Source organism: Dasypus novemcinctus, chromosome 9 (assembly GCF_030445035.2).
Source record: "Dasypus novemcinctus isolate mDasNov1 chromosome 9, mDasNov1.1.hap2, whole genome shotgun sequence".
In the NCBI taxonomy this organism is placed as follows: Eukaryota; Metazoa; Chordata; class Mammalia; order Cingulata; family Dasypodidae; genus Dasypus; species Dasypus novemcinctus.
Window position 1 is genome coordinate 11704294 of NC_080681.1, and position 19440 is coordinate 11723733.

At 51.8% G+C, this 19440-nt stretch overlaps 1 protein-coding gene across 5 annotated transcripts in view; it reads left to right on the forward strand.

Moving 5' to 3' along the window:
* KCND3 (potassium voltage-gated channel subfamily D member 3) overlaps positions 1–19440 on the forward strand; it is a 227479-nt gene that overhangs the window by 202128 nt on the left and 5911 nt on the right. For 3 of the 5 annotated variants that reach the window (XM_058303043.1, XM_058303045.1, XM_058303044.2), the window contains exons 3-7: positions 9172–9334; positions 15692–15793; positions 16162–16251; positions 17797–17853; positions 19030–19277. In XM_058303043.1, the coding sequence (XP_058159026.1) occupies positions 9172–9334; positions 15692–15793; positions 16162–16251; positions 17797–17853; positions 19030–19277 (660 nt within the window). The remainder of the gene's footprint in view (positions 1–9171; positions 9335–15691; positions 15794–16161; positions 16252–17796; positions 17854–19029; positions 19278–19440) is intronic. The other 2 variants (XM_058303047.1, XM_058303048.1) reach the window with 1 other exon arrangement.

Consider the following 19440-nt stretch of genomic DNA (forward strand, 5'->3'; position numbering starts at 1 on the left):
AATATCCGGCAAATGTTGGAAGCATCAATTAATCCAGAGCGGGGAGAGGTGGACGCATGTGGATGGGCCAGTGCAGATTTATATATGTGTGGAGTGACACTTGGGAGGACACCCCTCTGGCTGGAACCGAGGCCACCACATTGGACTCGGGAGTCTGACTTTCCTTTCCAGCTCTGGCATTCAGTGAGTCTGCAGAGCCATGACCTGTGGAGAGACCTGGGATCGGCCACAGCAGCAGCATTTAGGAAGTTGGTTAGAAATGCAGGTTCTCGTACCTCTTTCCAGACTTACTGAATCAGGGCCCAGCAATCTGATGCACAGTCAAATCTAAGAATCACTGGTTTAGAAGACCAGCTTGTCATCCAGAAGAATCGCCACTGAGGTGGCAAGACAAGGAGATTGTCACCATGGACTCCCAGGGACCGAGTGGCCTGAGGGCTGCATACGGGCTCCCCAGGACTCTGCTAGTGGAGCCTTAGCAACTGAGAGCTTCTCAGCAGGGTTCCTGGGCTCCCACCACTTTGAAAAGTCCTCCAGTTTTTCTAATGAGGATTATCCAAGTTCTTTGACTCATGCCTCTCACCCTGAAGTAGGACAGAGAAAGAGGAGTGCTCTGAAGTCAGAGAAGCCTGGTTTGGAATACTGGCTTGGATAAGCTGGTGGTCTGAGAGTGTTATTTAACCTCTCTGAGCTTCAGTTTCCTCATCTCAAAATTGGGCTAATAATAGATTGTTAGGCTGTGATGAAGAGGAAATGGCATGTATTGATACTAAATAAATAAAAACTAGTACTGAAGGACTGCCGTGCTGGTGATTAGGTCCCTGCGTCTGAGCCTCCTCTCTCCACCGCAGATGGGGTCTCCTGAGCCACCTCAGGGCTCCACAGTGCCGGTCCAGCCTGTTGGCTCCTGGCTCCCTGCAGGGGCTCACTGCAGGGTGCGTCCAAGGGACGCTGCCACAACAGGAACAGAGATGCGTGTTGGGGCTGGTGGTGCGTGGCGCGGAAGACGAGGCGCGACCCGAGCTCTTCATTTCCCGAGTGCCAGCAGCACTCCTCCTGGAGAACCAGGCGCTGAAGCCCTCAGCAGGGCCCGGCGAGGCGGGTGCCCTGGGCCTGGGCCACTGCGCCTCTCCCTGCTGCCTAGCAGGACCGCTGCTGCCGCGCTGGCCCCTCGGGGACCATGGCTTTGGGCCGGGTTGTGAGCAGGGACTTTGGAGTCACAGAGACCTGGTTCATGTCCCGCCCCTGCAGATGGCTAGCCAGTGACCCGGGCATGGTCCTGCACCTCTCTGTGCCCAGTTCCGCCTCCGAAATAGGAGAATAAGGATAGTTCCTCCTTCTTAAGGTTGCTTGGGAGGAGTAAATGAAATAATGCACGTATGGTACCTGGTACATGGAAGGGCTCAAAGAAATAAAAAGAAATAACAGCGGTGCTGCTCCGTGGGCAGGAACTTGGACAGGCAAAGAGACTGCACAGGTGTTTGGCAAGGGATGAACGCCTCAGCCAGGGCTCGTGACCTTGAAGTCCTCCAGGCGGTCTCCATGGACCTCCACCGCGGTGCAGGGAGGGAGCCCACGACCGAGGCCCGGCTGCCGCTAAGAATGCCTTCTCAGCCTGGCCCCATCGTGCAGGACAGCTTCCATCCCCAGCCCCTCCCAGCACCGGGAGCAGAGGGTCCTGGGACCCAGCCTGGAGGGAAGTCAAGGTTAGGGGCACCTGCGAGGAGAGGGCAGGGGCAGGACTGAGCGGGCAGCGAGGCCGAGACGCCTCCTTGCAGAGTCTCGCTGAGGACGCGTCTCGGGGCCTGCGCTCCCAGCAGCTGCACCCTGGAAGGGCAGCGCCCCGGGGCCTCTGGCAAAGAAGGACCCCCACCCACCGGGCGCCTCGCCCCAGCCCGGGAGCCGGCGGGATCCCACGGCGAGCTCGGCTGGCACCTGGAAGAGGAGACGAAGGCAGCAATTAATTGTACAAGGCGGGGTGGTTTGTGTAGCTTAAGTTCAGATAAAAAGTTTAATTATCCCTAAGCCCTAATACAAATTAATTAGCCTTCCATATTAGGAGGGAAAGCTTCCCCGCGCTTGCCTCAGCCCAAACGTGGCTGCGGGTTTACGGGGAACGTGCTCCGAGAGCCAGAGGAGGGCGGGGAGCACAGCGTCTCTGGGCCCACCCGGCCGGGGGCACCCGCCGCCTCCACCTTGGCTCCAAGGGGTCCTGGGTGTCATCGGCGGTAAGCACGGAGCTCACCCACAGCCGGGCTGTCACCTCCAGGACAGGCCTCGTCCCTTCCCTCTCCCCACAGGGGAGGGTCAGTGGGAGGAGGGCCGAAAGGATCAAGGCCACGGACTGAAGCATGTCTTGCCAGGGCCATGACTTGCCGCTTTTCCTTTTCGGGCCCCTCTCCTTCCTCAACATTCCACAGAGGAACTGGGCCCCAGCTGCCCGTAGGACTTGGAGAATTACCGTCGGCCGCCCACCTGGGCGCTCCTACCCGGGGTGCACCCCGCGAGACTGAGCTGAAGGGCACCCCCCCCCCCGGGCCCCCACCGTGCTGGCCGCTGTCTGGTGAGGGGTTGCTGCGGAACGGGCCTGTGGTCTTCGCAGCAACCTTGCAAGGGAGGTTTTATTCAGTCCCTCCTACTTCCATCGAAAGGGCTTCGAGCAGCGGGGTTTGCATTTTCGGAATAGGCCTCTTTGTGTCTTCTTCGTGAATCAAAGGGGAACAAAGGGGGAGGTGGGAAGCTTGGTCCAGAGGCTTTGGCAGAAGCCCAGTCTGGAAATAACAGGCGCCTGTCCCAGGTTTTATTTAATATGCACTTACGAAGCTCTTACTCTGTGCCGGGCTTGAGCACTTTAACGAAGAGTCACTCATTTGATCCCTTGCAACAACCCTGTGAAGGTTATAACAGTACAACCCTGTGTACTGTTATTGTATCGATCCCAGGAAACTGAAGACCGAGAAGGTGGGTAACTTGCCCAGAGTCACCCAGCTGGCCAGTGGCCCAGCCAGGGTCGACCCAGGTGGTGCGGCTCTCAGGGCCCGCAGACTTAACCCCTGTTTCGTGCGGCTGCTGAGGTGGAGGTGGAGAGAAGGGGGTGGAGTCCAGCTGACCCCTCTGGACCCTGTTCCACATGGCAAGCCTTCGGGTCTTCCAAGACGCCCGTCCTGTCCCCCAACCCACCCACAAGGCCTCAGAGGAGCGGGTGTGAAGAGCTGAGGCTACGAAAACAGACAGACAAGGGTTTCAATCCAGGCCTCTGGCTACCTGAGTGACCTTGAATAAATTACTGTCCTCTCTGAACTTTGGCTCCTCTTCCATGAAGTGGGCTAACCCTACGTTCTAGGATTTTTTTTAAAAAAAGATACATAGATTACATAAATGTTACATTAAAAGTAGAGGGGATCCCCATTTGCCCCACTCCCTATACCTCCCACACTTTCCCACATTAATAACATCCTTCATTTCTTCTAGGATTATTGTGAGACCAACTGATTGGTCTTCTGGCAAAGACTCCATGTTCTGTTACCTTCTACCCTTACCTTCCCCATTGCTTCTTCAAGCCAGACATTCCCATTCCTTTGATTGTTTCCCGTATGAGAGGATTCCCAGACAATTCGCTGCCCTGGCTCCCTTCTCTGGACATGATCCAGTTGTCGATACCTTTTAGAATAGACAATGCCTGGAAATCAACACGGCCAGTTGGAAGTAGTGTATCAGAGAGCAGAGTATAACCATCTCCCCCTTTTTTTTTTGGATATTCTACTTCCATCAGTCCAGCCTCAAATTGCATTAGGTTTTTAGCAGCCACATTTTACTATGGCTAGATTCTGAAGTGAAATACTCCTAGTGGTTTTTAACATGGACTGCATGTAAGCCAGGTCTTTCCCATCAGCTCAACAAGAAATAGATTACTTGAATCAAAATGCTGGTAGTGTCATTTATCTTTGTTAAAATTAGTCTGGTTGGTTTCACCCAATGATTACAACCTGTTAAAATCTTTTTGACTCCTAAAGCCCTCAATTCGCAGTAACTCTGTCATTTAGAAATTTGAAGAACTTGATTTAAAATAACCAGAAACAATTTGAAGCCGCTGTGCAAAACAGTTTGGATTCCTCAGAAATTAAGTATAGAATTACCATATGACCCAGCAATCCCATTTCTAGGTTGGTACTCAACAGACTTTAAAGCAGTGCCTCTGACAGATGGTACGCCAACGTCCATAGCTTCATTACTCACAGTAGCCAAAAGGTGGCAGCAACCCAAGTGTCCACCAACAGACGAATAGATGAGCAAAATGTGGTCTAAAAGGACAGCGGTCTATTATTCAGCCATAAAAAGGAGTGAAGTTCTGATACATGTGATGACATGAATGAACCTTGAAGGCGTCATGTTGACTGAAATAGGCCAGACACAAAAGGTCAAATATCGTATGAGCTCACTGATATGAAATAACTAGAATATGCAAACTCATAAGACAGAACGAAGATTTCAGGGTCCTGGGGTGGGAGTGGGGAGTGGAGAGTTAATGCTTAATGAGGGCAGAGTTTCTGTTTGGGGTGATGGAAAAGTTTCAGTACCGGGTGGTGTTGCACAGTTTCATTAATGTAGTTAACACCACTGACTTGCGTACTTGTAAGTGGTTAAAATGGGAAGCGTTATGTTGTATTTATGTTATCACAATAAAAAATAATAATTAGCAACGGCAGCCTCATCATCATCATCATCAGTATCGTGATGAAGATCATGGGATCCAAGTGGAAGAAGGCAAAATCATAATAATATTTTGTTGGAGCACAGAATTGAAAAAAGAATTGAACAACTAAGCTTCAGGAAAGGTGAGGGTAAAGCTAGTCCTCCTGTAAGAACTAGAACAGGAACTCAAACACCGTCAGAGACTTCCTTTCCATCTCCCATCTCTTTCTACGTGTTGACCTTTCTTCCTCTCTGACTATAACCCACAGCAGAAAACATGGCCGCAGACAGCGCCAGAGCTTTCCTGGATTCTTGAAGCTTCAACTTCTTTGAAAGAGAATGATCTGGTCTCACATCCAGCAAAGGGGAAAGGTGCTCAACACCATTAGCCATCAGGGAAATACAATTCAAAACCACAATGAGAAACTACTTCATATCTGCTAGGATAGCTGTAATTTAAGAAACAATAAAAAGTATTGCTGATGATAGAAATTGAAACACCCGTTCATTGCTGTTGGGAGTGTAAACTGAGGCAGTCACTTTGGAAAAGCAGGTGGCAGCCCCAAACTGTTAAAACATAAAGCTATTCTCTGACTTCTATGTGTATACCCAAGACAAATGAAATCATATATCTACACAAAATGTGTACACAAATTTCCATAGCAGCATTACTCATAATAGCCAAAAAAGTGGAAACAACCCAATGTCCATCAACTGATGAATGGGTGAACACAACGTGGTACAGGCATACAATGGAATATTATTCCTCGTAAAAAAGAAATGAAGTCCTGACACATGCTACAACATAGGTGAACCTTGAAAACACTGTGCAAAGTGAAAGAAGCCAGACACAAAGGCCGCATATTATATGACTTCATTTATATGAAATGTCCAGAATAGGCAAATCCATAGAGACAGAAAGCAGCTTGGTGGCTGCCAGGGGCGGGGAGGTAGAGCACAGAACGGCCAACAACTGCTAGTGAATACAAGCTTTCTTTTGGGGATGGTTAAAACCTTCTAAAATCATATTGTGATGGTTGCACAGCTCTGTAAATATAATAAAAACCATTGAATTGTATACCTTAAATGGGTACATTTTATGGTATGGTCTGTAGACTACATCTCAATAAAGTTCTTACAATATAAATCAAGGACAGAGACTTACTGGCCCAGCAGCAGTCAGATGCCCGATTCTGACTTATGAACTGTGACTAGTGAGGACAGGGCAAGAGGGGTTTGTAAGAACATGGCAGCTCTGCTGACCACCAGCTCCTCTGGACAGAGTTCATGCCGCAGTGCTGGGAGAGGGACAAACAGTCCTAGACGGGGAAAGTATTAGCAGAACAAACCATGGTGCCCCCCATACTGGCTATTTATAGAGAATTAGACACTGCATCAAGTGCTTCTTCTGGATTATCTCATTAATTGATACAACAATCCTGTGAGTTAGGTACATCAAGCCCACTTTAGAGGTGGTAGGGGCTCAGGTTAAACAACTTTCCCAAGGTCACATAACCAGTTAGTAATATGGGGCTGGGGTTCAGAGTGCAATCTGCCTGGCTGGAGTCTCTCTCAATCACTAGGCTCGGACTTTATACAAGCTGTCGGGAAAAACCTAGAACATACCACCACAGACCTCACTTTTCATCCTTTCGTTATTACATTCACCAATTTTTTCTTTCATTAAAGGAGCGTCTTCTAATATAAAATGACCATGAACTTGCTTTGCTGGTACAGTGGTCTTTGAGAAGTGCCAGAAGACTAGAGATGGTTGTTCAATCTCTATTAACACACATTCCTCCAGCTTGTCGGGAAGCGGGACAACACACCTTTCCACAATCACGATGCTGTAAGTCTGCAGCGTTCTCCTCATCTACCAGCCAGTTAACCTTCTCAAAGCAAGAAAATAAGGTTAATCTGGCAAGATTTGTGTTTAGTGAGCCAATCCTGCTTGTTTTCCAAGTGTTCACAAGCTGTCCACTTAATAATCTGCCCTTGAATTCTGCCTGCCTCTGATGGATGCCAAGTCAGTTGGTCTGTGGTTTCTCACATCTCTTTCCCCTTCTTTAAAATCTCAATACAACAGTTTTCCATGCCTAGCCTCTTGTATTTCTCTTCTGCACCACGATTCCTCAAAGGTCAGGGCCAGTGATTCCAGCACCCTGTCTGCACATGCCTCCTGTCTCCTGGGATGGGATCCATGCGGTCCCAGGGCATGCACCCACTGAAGGCAGCCAGGCACTCACCTGCTCTCCCCTGCCTTCCTCGGGTTCCAGATCCCTCTTACCGGGCCTTTCCAAGGCGAAGCATGTTCTCCTCAGTGGGGAAGGCAGAGAGCACATGGGAGTTGATTTGTCCTGCTTTCTCGGTCACCTGCTACCAGCAGACCGCAGCCCCAGCGGTAGGCATGGTCTTTCTTCACATGGCTAACACAGCCCTTAGCATGTCCCACCACCTCCGGCCTGCTGCAGTTTAGCCTCCCCACACTCCTCTTACCTACTCGTGCCACATTTTCATTCCTGGTCGTTTGCTCCACCGCCCAACCCCTAGGACTGAAAAGCCGAGTTTTTCAGATGAAGAGCTTTTCATCTGAAAAGCCAACTCCCTTTTCTTCATCACTGGAATTATTTGAACTTAATGAAATGTGTTTTAGAGCTTCTTATTAACAGAGCCCATGGTTTTCAGAGGGCCTAAATAAAAATAATAGCATTCATCTTGTAAGAACACCTCTGAAGGCCGTGCCTCAGTTTGCCAGATCTGCTGTAACAAGTATCACAAACTGGTTGGCTTAGGCAACAGGAATTCATTTTCTCAGGTTTTGGAGGCTGGGAGTCAAAAATGCAGGTCTCTCCAGGCCTTGCTTTCTCCTGCAGTTTGCACCCTTCTGCTGCTGGCTTGCTGCAATTCTTGGGGCCCCTCCGGCACACGGCGGTGGGCCGCCTCATTCTCCGGCTTCTTCCTTATGGTTTCTGCAGAATGACTGCGCCCAAATTTCCTCTGCTTATAAGGACTCGGGTAGTGCGGGTTAAGGCCCACCCTGATTCAGCTTGGCTTCATCTAATAGGATCTTCAAAGACCCTATTCACAGAGGAGTCCACAGAGCCAGGAGTTAGGACTTGAGCCTGAAGGAGCTGGGCACGGGGTGCAATCTGCCCCAAGCCGTGTAAATCCTTTATACAGGTTCTTCCACTTTTCACAACGGGATTGTGATGTAGATTACCCTGATCTTCGTTTTCTAGACACGGATTCTGAGGCCCAAAGAAGTGAAGTAACATTCCCCCAAGGGCCGTTGTGTTGAGTTGGCGCTCGGTAGGGCTTGAACCCAGGTGGTCCGATCCCAGAATCCAAGCTCTCCGCCACCTCACCGGGGGCTTGTCGCGACGACCACGGCAGAGGAGGCAAACCTCGGCGGGCTCGCACGTCAGCGGCAGGTCCGGGACAGCTGCAGCCTGCCGCAGGGCCTGGATGCTGAAGGGGAAGCGAGACGGTTCTAGGCAGGAACTGACTTCACCGGGTGCTGAGAGGCTTCAACGAGATCATTCTTGCATTCACCAAAGGCCTGCCGATCCCTGGCGTGTCCTCCACCAGCCAGACAGGTGTTTGGGAAGGGAGGACGTCCTAATTCTGAAACAGCTCACCCCACACGCAGCCACGGCCTCTCGGAAGCCCCTGGACACCTGGGCCCACCTGGGACAGGTGGATTTGAACCTCGCTATTTCAGCAGCAGCAATTCCCGGTCATTGGAAGCCTGGGTCTGCTCCAGGCGCCCAGAGGGCAGAGAGGCAGAGGAGATGGTGTTTCTGGCTTTGGCCAAAGGAGTCATCACAGCTCTCTGCTAAAGGCCTTTAAATTATCTCAATAAAGAAGAGGCTAAACACTTAACCGCTCTGGAGAGTGTTTTATTGATTGGAGAAGAGAGGCTCTGGCCTGGCTGCCCGGGGCTGAGCAGGAGCCTGGCCAAACCAGTCCCAGGGGGCAGCGGCCAGGGTGTGAAGTGCTTAGAGCCTTTCTCCAGGCTCTGGAGAGGAGCCGACACTGTCCCAGAGTGGCTTTGGGGCTTAAGGAGCTGAGGTTTGGAGCTCATGGTACACCTCTGAGGCAGTGACTAATGGAAAGGAGGTAAAGCAAGAGGAGTGGGTTTTAATCGCAGCTGTACTTGGTAAAGCAAACTTAGTGCACTTGCTGCCCTGAGTCGCAGGTTCTGCCTCCGTACAATGGAGACGAGAACACAGAGCTTGCAAGGTGCGTGGAGCTTTTGGGAGGGGAATATGTAAAAGTGCTCTGCAAACTATAAATCTCCACATGAATGGAAGGTGGGCTCATGATTTATTACTTCTATTATCGTAAATAAGACCCTGTTGCTCTCCTGCCTAGAGCTTCTCCGTGCCTCCGCATTGCACTTAGGATGGAATCTGAACTCCTCACTGTGGCCCACCAGACCCTGTGTGATCTCTCTTTCTCTCTCTCTCGCTCTCTTAGTTATGGAGACATGGTGCCCAAGACAATTGCAGGGAAGATCTTTGGCTCCATCTGCTCCCTGAGTGGCGTCCTGGTCATCGCCCTGCCAGTGCCTGTGATTGTTTCCAACTTCAGCCGCATTTACCATCAGAATCAGAGAGCGGACAAACGCAGGGCACAAAAGGTAAGACCCGGACCCAGGCACGGGGAGGCAGGGGCAGGTAAGTGGCAGGGACAGCGCTGAGAGGAGCCTGGGCCTTTGCCTTTTGCAGCGAGCAGAAGTCAGGTTGCCAGGACTGGAATTCCTCGCAGAGTCACCCTCTGACTTTGAAGGGTAAAGCAGCATCAGCTGCCGCCTTCCACCAGCATTTATGTTTCAGCCTCAGCTCCTAACTAAAGGCAACAAACCCTCAATTATCCATAAACCAATAAGCTCCCTTTTGGGTAGTCAATGGCAATTTTCTTGACCCCTGGCTCCCCCTCCATTCCCTCAGCCACACCATTCTGCAGTCCCCTAACCTAACCCTAAACCTAACCCTCGTCCCTCTCCAAGCCAAGAGCTTACTAGGAACAGAATCTCTTTCTAATGCTGTAGAATAGCCCATATAATACACAGGGACAAGGGGAGTGGATGTAGCTTAAGTGGTTGAGCACCTGCTTCCTACATACAAGGTCCCGGGTTCAATCCCCAGCACCTCCTAAAAAAAAGGGGGAAGACAAAAATAAGTTTGCTGAAAATTAAAATGAATGCTGTGAAAGGAGACCATTCTGAAGCCACTGAGGCCAGGGACAAACAGCACAACAGGTTTTAGCAACTTCTGGGGTATCATTGGGCAAAGGTGCAGAACTGCAATTGATGAGTGGGAAAAGAAGCCATTAGTCCAGAGGAAAGTTTAGATTATGTCTGGAATACACTGCTTAAGAATGCAGGGAGGGGGAAGTGGACTTGGCCCAGTGGTTAGGGCGTCTGTCTACCACATGGAAGGTCCACGGTTCAAACCCCGGGCCTCCTTGACCCGTGTGGAGCTGGCCCATGCGCAGTGCTGATGCGCGCAAGGAGTGCCCTGCCACGCAGGGGTGTCCCCCGCCTAGGGGAGCCCCACGCACAAGGAGTGCACCCATAAGGAGAGCCGCGCAGCGTGAAAGAAAGTGCAGCCTGCCCAGGAATGGCGCCGCACACACGGAGAGCTGACACAAGATGATGCAACAAAAAGAAACACAGACCCCCGTGCTGCTGACAACAACAGAAGCAGACAAAGAAGAACACACAGCAAATAGACACAGAGAACAGACAACTTGGGTGGGGAGGGGAGAAATAAATAAAATAAAATAAATCTTTAAAAACAAAAAGAATGCGGGGAGGGGAGCAGATGTAGCTCAAGTGGTTGAGCGCCTGCTTCTTACGTACAAGGGCCCAGCTTCAATCCCCAGTACCTCCTAAAAACCAACAAAAATGAATAGAAAAAACCCCTCTCATTGGGGAGCAGACGTAGCTCAGTGGTGGAGCACCTGCTTCCCGTGTACGATGTCCTGGGTTCAGGGAAGGGTAGAACACCATTTGCTCGCCAAATGAGGAGAACGTATGAAGGCTCCGGCACTTAAGAAGGGGCGTCCTTTCCTGGCTAGCCCTGGCCAGGTTTTCGGGAGCAGCTCACCCCCTCAGCCAGCTTGCATTGTCCACCCTCATTTTTAAGGCATGTGGCCAGGGAAGGTTCTCAGGTAGTGGCTTTGACCAGGGCTCCAGTCAGGAAGGAGGGGACTGAAAAGCAGTTTTCCTTTCTCTCCTGATCTGGACTGAAATAGCGTGCCCAAGCAGCAGCAGCACCTTCCTCCCTCCATCCCAGCCTCCAGGGGCTATGGCCGGGGCTCTCTGGGTGCCATGGACAGGGGGCACCTCGTTGGAAGATCTGGTTTGGGGGCCTTGGGTTCTGACTCCTTAGTCTATTCTTTCATTCATTCACTCTGCACACATTGACGGCGCGCCGGGCGCTGTGCACTACATCTGGATTATTTCCCCGCCACGTGACGGCACCGCTAAACTTCCACCAGGAGGGATAGTCCCCAGGTAGCAGGGCTACCTTGCGGATGCCACCCGAAACAAAGCCGCAAGGTTCATGAGAGGCAGCGCCGAGAGATGGGAGCAGATCATTCTAACCTGCCCCCCCACTGCCCTTGTGGCCACCTCCTCGTTGGCCCTCCTCTCCCTCTGCCTGTCCTGAAACGTGTTTTTCCTTGTCTTGATCCGGCTCCGTGACGTTACCAGTCCTCCTGAAGGTTTCTCTTCTGCTCTGCGCTGTCCTCTCCATCCCCTCCAGCACCCGGTTCCTACCTCTTCACCCAAGGTCAGGGTTCCCCCAGCCCCTCCCCACCTTGCCAGCCATCCCCAGATGAAGGAGTCGTCTCTCTTCCCCTGTTTGTCCACTGGCAAATTCGAACAATATCGGAATTCATTATGTGTTCCTGAATAAAGGGGCAGGGAGAAACTGGGATCTCCTTTTCAGATCGAGGCGCCGAAAGCCCCGAAGGGCCGAGACTTCTACAGCAACCCCTACCCCAACCTCCCCTCCCCAGACTTCCAGGATTTGGCAGAGCAGATGGGGTTCAGAGGAATCCTGCCAGCCCGTGCTGAGCCCGCTCCTCTGGCAGCGCCCACCCAAGCTGTTCTCTCTCTCGGTGGCTCCTCCGGCTACTTTCCCTCCAGGCCTCTCCTTTCCTACTCCCCAGAGCCTCTCACCCAGTGTCCTTCTGCCCCTGCAAAGAATCTAACAGTGGGCATTTCCCCTGGGAGTTTATTAAGCTCCTCCTGGGTGATTAAAATCCTTCCTCTTCACAGCGCAAGATGCTTCTCTCTCCCCCCTAGCTCCCTCCCCACACTCCTTTGAAATCAGAGTCAATATTTACAGTGCTTTCACCTCCCCTGGATATTGCCTCTCCTCAAGGTTGCTCAGCTCTCTTTCACCTTGAACTTCCACTAAAAGGAAAAAACAGAGGCTGCCTGCTGCCAGCACAGTCCGTCACCCCAAGTGAAGGAAGGCAGGTCCAGGGACTTGGTGGGGAGTGGAGGGACAGGGGGCAGAAGAGGTCAGAGAAGCCGGTGATGGTTTTCAGCCCAGACCAGATACCGAGGAGGTGTAATAGCATGAAGGGAAGCACCAGCCCACATGCCTTGTGGAAAGCAAAGGCTCAAAACTACGGTAAGGACACCATCCTCTTCCCGTCCTGACCGTGTAGGTTCCTGCATCTATCACCACAGCCACGATCCTGAGCAGTCCCAGCACCACACGGATCCCTCGTGTCGCCCTTTTATTGTAACTTTACTTCCTGCCCCACCCCTACCCCACCCCTAAGTCTTGGCAACCACTTACCTCAACTTATCTGCCCCCCTCTTATAGAATGTTTCCATCTCAAAATTGTTATAGAAATGGACTCACACAGTAGGGCACCTTTGAGGATTGTTTTTTTTTTTTCACCCAGCATAATTCCTGGAGATTCATCCAAGCCGTCGCGTGTATCAGTAGTTTGTTCCTTTCAATTACGTGTAGTATCCTGTGCTGTGTGTTTACCACGGGTCGTTAAACCATCCACCTGTTGAAGGAAGGATGAGTCCAGGTGATGCCGCTGTGAACATCTGGGCACAGGTTTTTGTTTCTCTGGGATACATGCCTAAGAGTACATGGCCCATGTTCTCTTTTGGCCTCTCCGTTTCCTCCTCTTTCTCCTTACTCGGCCTCTTCCGGGGCCAGCCATGTACACGCCCACGGCCAAGGCCACCTGCCCACCAGATAGCCAGGGAGTGCGAAGTCGTGAAGGACTTCCCAGGGATGGGCGGGACGGGGGTCTCAAGCACTGACTCCACCCGGAAGGCATGCAGGGTGGCAGCACCCACTGCCAGGTCCCTCCGCCAGCCCCGGAATCCCTACGCTTTTACCAGGGTGGGAAAGGCAACTTCCCAGGCTTGACTCGTCAAGCTTAGAAACTTGCCTGGCCCAAGCTGAAATTCAGGGAAGGAGCAGAGTGACGTGGAAGCAGCACCGACTTAAAAGTGGAAAGACCTGAGCTGAAGGCTGGCCAGTCCACTGCCTGGCCCTGGATAAATCTCTTCCACTCACGTCCTCCATTTTCTTGCCTTTAAAATAGTGTAGATGATCTCTAAACAATCTTTTACCTCTCATGTAGTACTTATGACCATGAAAAGAGAGTGAAGCAGACCAGGCCACTCAAGGATGCAATGATTTTATTAACATGGATTTCTAACCAGCTGTGCGTGAGCATCTTCCTTCCTCAGCCCCCACAGGTTTTCCTTAAACACCTACAGAACCTTGTGCGAGGTGCTGGAGATAAGTGTATGCAGAAGGCCACGGTCCTGCCCCTCAGGAGTGCAAAGTGGCCCACCAAATTTCATATGCTTGCTCTGGTTCTGTAAATACATTGCAAACCTCTTTATCCTGTGTGAGAAATGATTAAACAATAGAGTGTCTTTAATATGGCAATGTGTTGCTTTAATAGAGCCCAGGATAAGATAAGATTAAAACAAGTGCCACAAAGGAAAACAGGAGAATCTTTCATTTCTAGAAAGTAATGAAGACAGACCCCAGATATGAAAAAGGTCTGGCTCTAAGTGGTGCAATCAAATTATAGAAAGCTATAATGAGCTTACACAATTGGATTTCCGTATGCAGCTCTCACACCCCGTGCTCATCAAAGCCATAACAGCCACATCCTCAAATGACAAGGAACTCGTCTGCATGGAAGCATCTAGCTGAGGGGCAGGCTGGACCAGCCTTCCCAGGAGGAGAATTGTCCTGGACTTTGCACAAATGTTCTTTGCTCAGAGAGGAGAGGAATGGCAGGGCTGACCCACCCTCCTTTCTCTCCCAGGTCCCCGTTTTACTCCTCAGATCTGCAGGCAGATCTTCCAGGGCTAAATCTTTTCCCCAAATTTGGCAGGTGGGGAAGGGAGCGCAACTGCCCCTACAAGGAGATGCTGGCCAGTGGGGGACTTTCCAGTGGGTCCCTTGTGCTTCTGCTGACAGCTCAAACCCTGGCCTCATTTTAGTTGATGAACCAGCCCAGCAGGATACTTGGAGGGGACATTGCCCCATGCTGGGAAAAAGGTGACAAGGAAAGGAAATTGCAGCAATTTCCCAGGTCTCCTCTCCCCCTCCAGAGTCCACGCTGAAGTCACATGTGACCTTGCCCAGAGGCAGGAGGGCGGCCCCTCTGCACCAGAACGGGTCTGTGAATCCATGTGGATGCCTCTGCTCTGGTAGCAAAAGCCTAGAGCTGAGTCCTGGTCTACAGAGCCCAAACCCCAAGCTCCATGTTTGAAACCAGCGTGCACCCCTCTTCCCGGGTCCTGCTCTCTCCCTCCCAAAGACTCTTTCCTCTTGGGCCTCACTCTTTGGGTGTGCTGCTGTCATGGTTAGACCAATTATGGTGGTCAGGAAGGAGAACAGCCAGCACATCCCTGAGGCACGCCCAGCCTCTTCCATTGCCTCCGCCAGCAGGAAAAAGATCTTATGCTGAAATCGGGTCCATCTCTGCTGAGGGAGACCTTTCCTGCTGAAGGCTTCCTGGGTTGGAGCTGGGGAGATTTTCAGTCTTCCTAGTTAAAGCCAAAACGCTGTAGGGAGATGTGTTCCGTCCTCCCCTCTCTCGCATACACATGCACGTACACATGCGTCACCCTCTCACATGCGCCTGCACATGTCCTGGCTGCCGTGCACGACAAAATAGGCATCTGTTGACACACCCATGCCTGAATCCACTCCTAAAGGCAGATAGGAGATTGTGAATTCATTTGGAAATTTATAAATATATATATTTGAGAACCGACTATATACTGAGCCCTGGGAATACATCAGTGAACAAAGCAAACAAAAACGCCTGCCCTTAAGGAGCTTACATTCTGATAGAAGAGACAGACGGTGGCAAAATAAGTGCAGAGGGCATAATCAACATTAGTGTTAAGTATAAAGGGGCTACAAGAAAGCAGAGAGGGAGGCCAGTGGTGCTGAGGAACACGAGGGCACACCCTTGGTTTTCTCGTAATTAACTAATATTTGGGCTCCTGCTCTGCGCAGGGAACTGCCCTGGACTCTAGGGAAGAATCAGGAGAGCTGCAAGGTACACTCCTTTACGGAGCTTGACGCCTACTTCGAGGTAAGACATACTCCAAGAAGAACAGCACAAGGGCATTGTGAGACACTCAGTTTATAAGTTCAAGAGATTGGAGGAGGAGGGCAAACTTGGGTGAGTGGTATTTTCTCCTCCCAGAATTACACCCAGGCCAGGGAGATGAGTGGAAACCCTTAGGGACTCTGCCCAAGTCCAGTCTGCACAAGGTGACAAGAGAGCATCACAGACCAGCCTCAGGGTCTATAACTGGAGATCAGGAGGCTGGGAAGGAGCGGCTCCCTCGTGAGACATCCCCTGGGCTCCCTCCCTCGCGGGGGCAGCCCCACGTCCCTGGCCTTGCCCGGCTGGCTGTCTTTTTGAAGCTCAGTCTCCCTCACTCGTTTCTTGTCTCTGCCAATCACAGAAGGCCCGCCTTGCCAGGATCCGTGTGGCCAAAACTGGCAGCTCCAACGCCTACCTGCACAGCAAGCGCAACGGGCTCCTCAACGAGGCCCTGGAGCTGACGGTAGGTGTCCGGGGGCCTGGGCTGGGGCGATGGAGAGAAGACGGGCCTGCCTTCTCTTCCCTAGGACACCAGCTCTCCCTCCCCCAAACCTCAGTCTGAAGCCCGGGCAGGACAGGTGTGCACACTCTCCCCAGGTAGCTGGCCCCTGGCTCACGTCCTCCATAGGATCGTCACCCCTGCCCCTAAACCGACTTCATACCAAGCCACGCCGCACCCCATGTCCAAAGGCGAGCGTGTTCCATGCTAACCCTGAAATCCGGTTCACCCAGATCGTCCTGGTGCCCCCCGGCCTTCGTGGAGAAACGACCATGCCAGAGGAGGGGAGGAGCGCCCAGCCTCATGCTCAGTGTCTCCTCTTTACTGACTAGGGCACCCCGGAGGAGGAGCACATGGCCAAGACCACCTCGCTCATCGAGAGCCAGCACCACCACCTGCTGCACTGCCTGGAAAAAACCACTGTGAGTGCCAGCCCACTGCTTCTCAGGCCGGACCCCTGACCGCCTTCTGAGGCTGAATTCCCATCCTCACCTGGGGCCCGGCTTTCGCAGTTGAGGAAATCTGTCCCCTTTGGTTCCCAAAAGTAGTGATGAGGTCCCTCTCTCATCCGCAGGAGGAATACACCCAAGGAGCGGGGCAAGGGCACGAAGGGGGGGCCCGCTCTGCCCTGCAGTGGCAGAGGAGGCCATTCGCCCGCCTTCCCGTGACCAGGCCCCGCTGCGCGGTTCTTGGCTGCTGAGGAGCAAGGGCTCTGCCTGTCAGTTTCTTTGTTCTGACGGGCATCGTCCTTCAAAGCCAGGGCTGAATTTGTAGTAGATGGCTCTAGGACAGTAGAGAAGAGTGTCCGTTTTGGCCCACACCTGGGGCTCGGTTGGTGCAATCTGTGGATCCTTTGCTCTTTTTGAAACAAGGAGACATTCCTTTTGGAACAAGATACAGTAGATGAGGGAGGCGGGGCCTATATTTGTCTAACCAGGGATTTCATCAATAGCAGCCCCTCTCAGTCACCCTGCAATTTCCAAAGAGTTCTGAAAGGCTGATTGTTAAAATAGGACCACGGTTTAGAGGGCCGTGGCTGGAATGTGGAATGATGCTTGTGCCTCACCAGCAGCCTGGAAAGGAAGGGCAGTGGGGCCTCCCCTGGACCCTTGGCAAAAGTGTTAGGGCTAACAGGGAGGAGAAACCGGGGTGGACAGAGAGCAAGTGAAACCTCCCTCCCTCAAGAGCCCGTGGTCAGAGCTCAGCACACCGAGAAAGGAAGTTCCTAATTCTCAAAGTTCCATATCGTAGCCTCCCAGGTGGGGGGAGAAGATGTTAGCTGACTCAGTCTGAGCCACATGTGGACACTATGGATGGCAATTGAGCCCAGTGAGAAATTCCGAAACAGAAAGGTGCTCTGCAAACCCTAGTTTCAAGGATTTATTATTTCTTAGCTTCAAAAACTATGTATGCATAACTAGAATTTCTCTCAAGGACTCAGAGCAGTGCCAAAGGGACAGGCCTGGACCTATCTGCCCGTTCCAATTGCATGTGCTGGGTGGAATGTGTAAATTTAAAGGAGATGGGCTAGACTATTTGGGTTGCGGGGCTGGAATGTTGGCATTGAAGAAATGAGATTTTGAAATTGAGGGGTGCAATGCTGGCATTGAGGGGGTAGAATGCTGAAATGGAGGGAAAGAATGTTGGACTGTGAGGGTGGGGTCTTGGGGTGAAAGAGATGGAATGCTGGATTTCAGGGGAGGAATGCCAGATCAAGGGGTGGAATGTTGGGATAGAAAAGGCAGATCATTGGGATGAGAGGAACGGAATGTTGGGTTTGAGCAGGGTGTATTAAAGGGGTGGAATGCTGGGGCTGAGGAGGCAGAATGCCGGGAGTAAGGGATGGAATGTTGGACTCAAAGGGTGGAATGCTGGGATTGAGAGACTGGATGTCAGAACTGAGCTTGGGAATGCTGGAATGTACAATCAATGGTGTTTTTATCTTCTATTGGCATGTTGTCCTGTAGGGGTTGTCCTATCTTGTGGATGATCCCCTGTTATCTGTACGAACCTCCACCATCAAGGTATAACTTTTTAAAAATTCAATTGATGTTTTTCTCTCTGATTCTTCTGAGTCTGTGGATTCTTCTCTTTTTACCCCGGTCTGGTTCTGTGCATGTGCTGTTGATTCTTCTGGGGCTTATCCTACCTCTGCTGCCACACCCAGTACCAGCTCAGGCTTTCAGTATTCTGTGCTGAACTACCCAATTGCCTTTATGATCCCCTCTCTTGACCTCCCCAGGGGCTTGTGGGGTGTGGAACATGGCACCGATGCTGGTCCCGTGGGTGTCCATGGGCCACTTCTCTCTGTGCCACCTCCCCAGCCCGATGGGTACTCCTGGTATTGGCTGTCAGGGCTGGTCTCTCTCTGAACTCTGTTCTCATGCTCCATCTCTTCAGACTTTCTCCTCACTCTGGCAGCCTTGGCCAGGCCATTAATGCCCTTAGAATTTTAGTTGCCTTGGCCAAACAGTCATTTTTCAGTTCTCGCAGGTTCAGCTGTTACATCCCTCCTGGTGGCCTCTAACTGGACAACAGTTAGCATTTCCTTCTGATGCTTGCACTTGACTTAAGGAATCCTGTCCCTCCAAGTATATTAAGAATCCATATCTCATAATCAGAGAAAAAAAATAATTAAGAGCAATCATCTCCCTGGAAGTTTGACCCCATTGGCCAAGAAGAGCAATGCCTTCCCAATTCTATGACTAATCCAGGGCCTTTAGAAACTTATGCCTCACCCTTACCCAAGATTCATCAGAATCTTACCAATTAAATCCAGAAAAGCCAGCCTCGCATATCCACCACCCATGGTCGGCGACTCCTTACCTGCCACCCCCAGGAGACCAGGTGCAAAGCCTGCAGGTTGAAAGTCCTTCCTCTAGCTCTGATAATGTCACTAAACCTCTCCACGGACCCTGCATCCCTTTAGCTCAAGCCATGGATGGGGTGTCTGTCACCTGATGATTTAACAACTGCCATCCCCACCCTTCGCTCTGATGGCCAGGGCTGCCAAGATGATTCTTTCTTTCCTCGTTCAATGCCTGTGGAACATGACCCCTCCTGAATGTTTATCTGTGCTCCAGGCAGCTGGGAGCCCCTCCTTCAAGGCCCACAGCAGAGACAGGCAGCCATTCAGAGTCTGGGAGCTCACCTCCCTTCTCCCTACCTCCTTTTCCTACTTCCCCCTCTGCCTCTCACAGAACCATGAGTTTATTGATGAGCAGATGTTTGAGCAGAACTGCATGGAGAGTTCGATGCAGAACTACCCGTCCACAAGAAGTCCCTCCTTGTCCAGCCACCCAGGCCTCACGACAACCTGCTGCTCCCGTCGTAGTAAGAAGACCACACACCTGCCCAACTCCAACCTGCCAGCCACCCGCCTGCGCAGCATGCAAGAGCTCAGCACCATCCACATCCAGGGCAGCGAGCAGCCCTCCCTCACTACCAGGTGGGCGGCCCGCACCCCACCCCCAGAGCATGAAGCAAGCCTCCTGGAGCCAGGGGGAGTCGGCGGCCCCTGAGCCACCCCCTCCCCGACAGCTGATACAGGAGCCCCTCTGCCTGTCTCCCCTCTGCCTGCCTTCCCATCCTTGTGGGTTAACCCAAAGTTC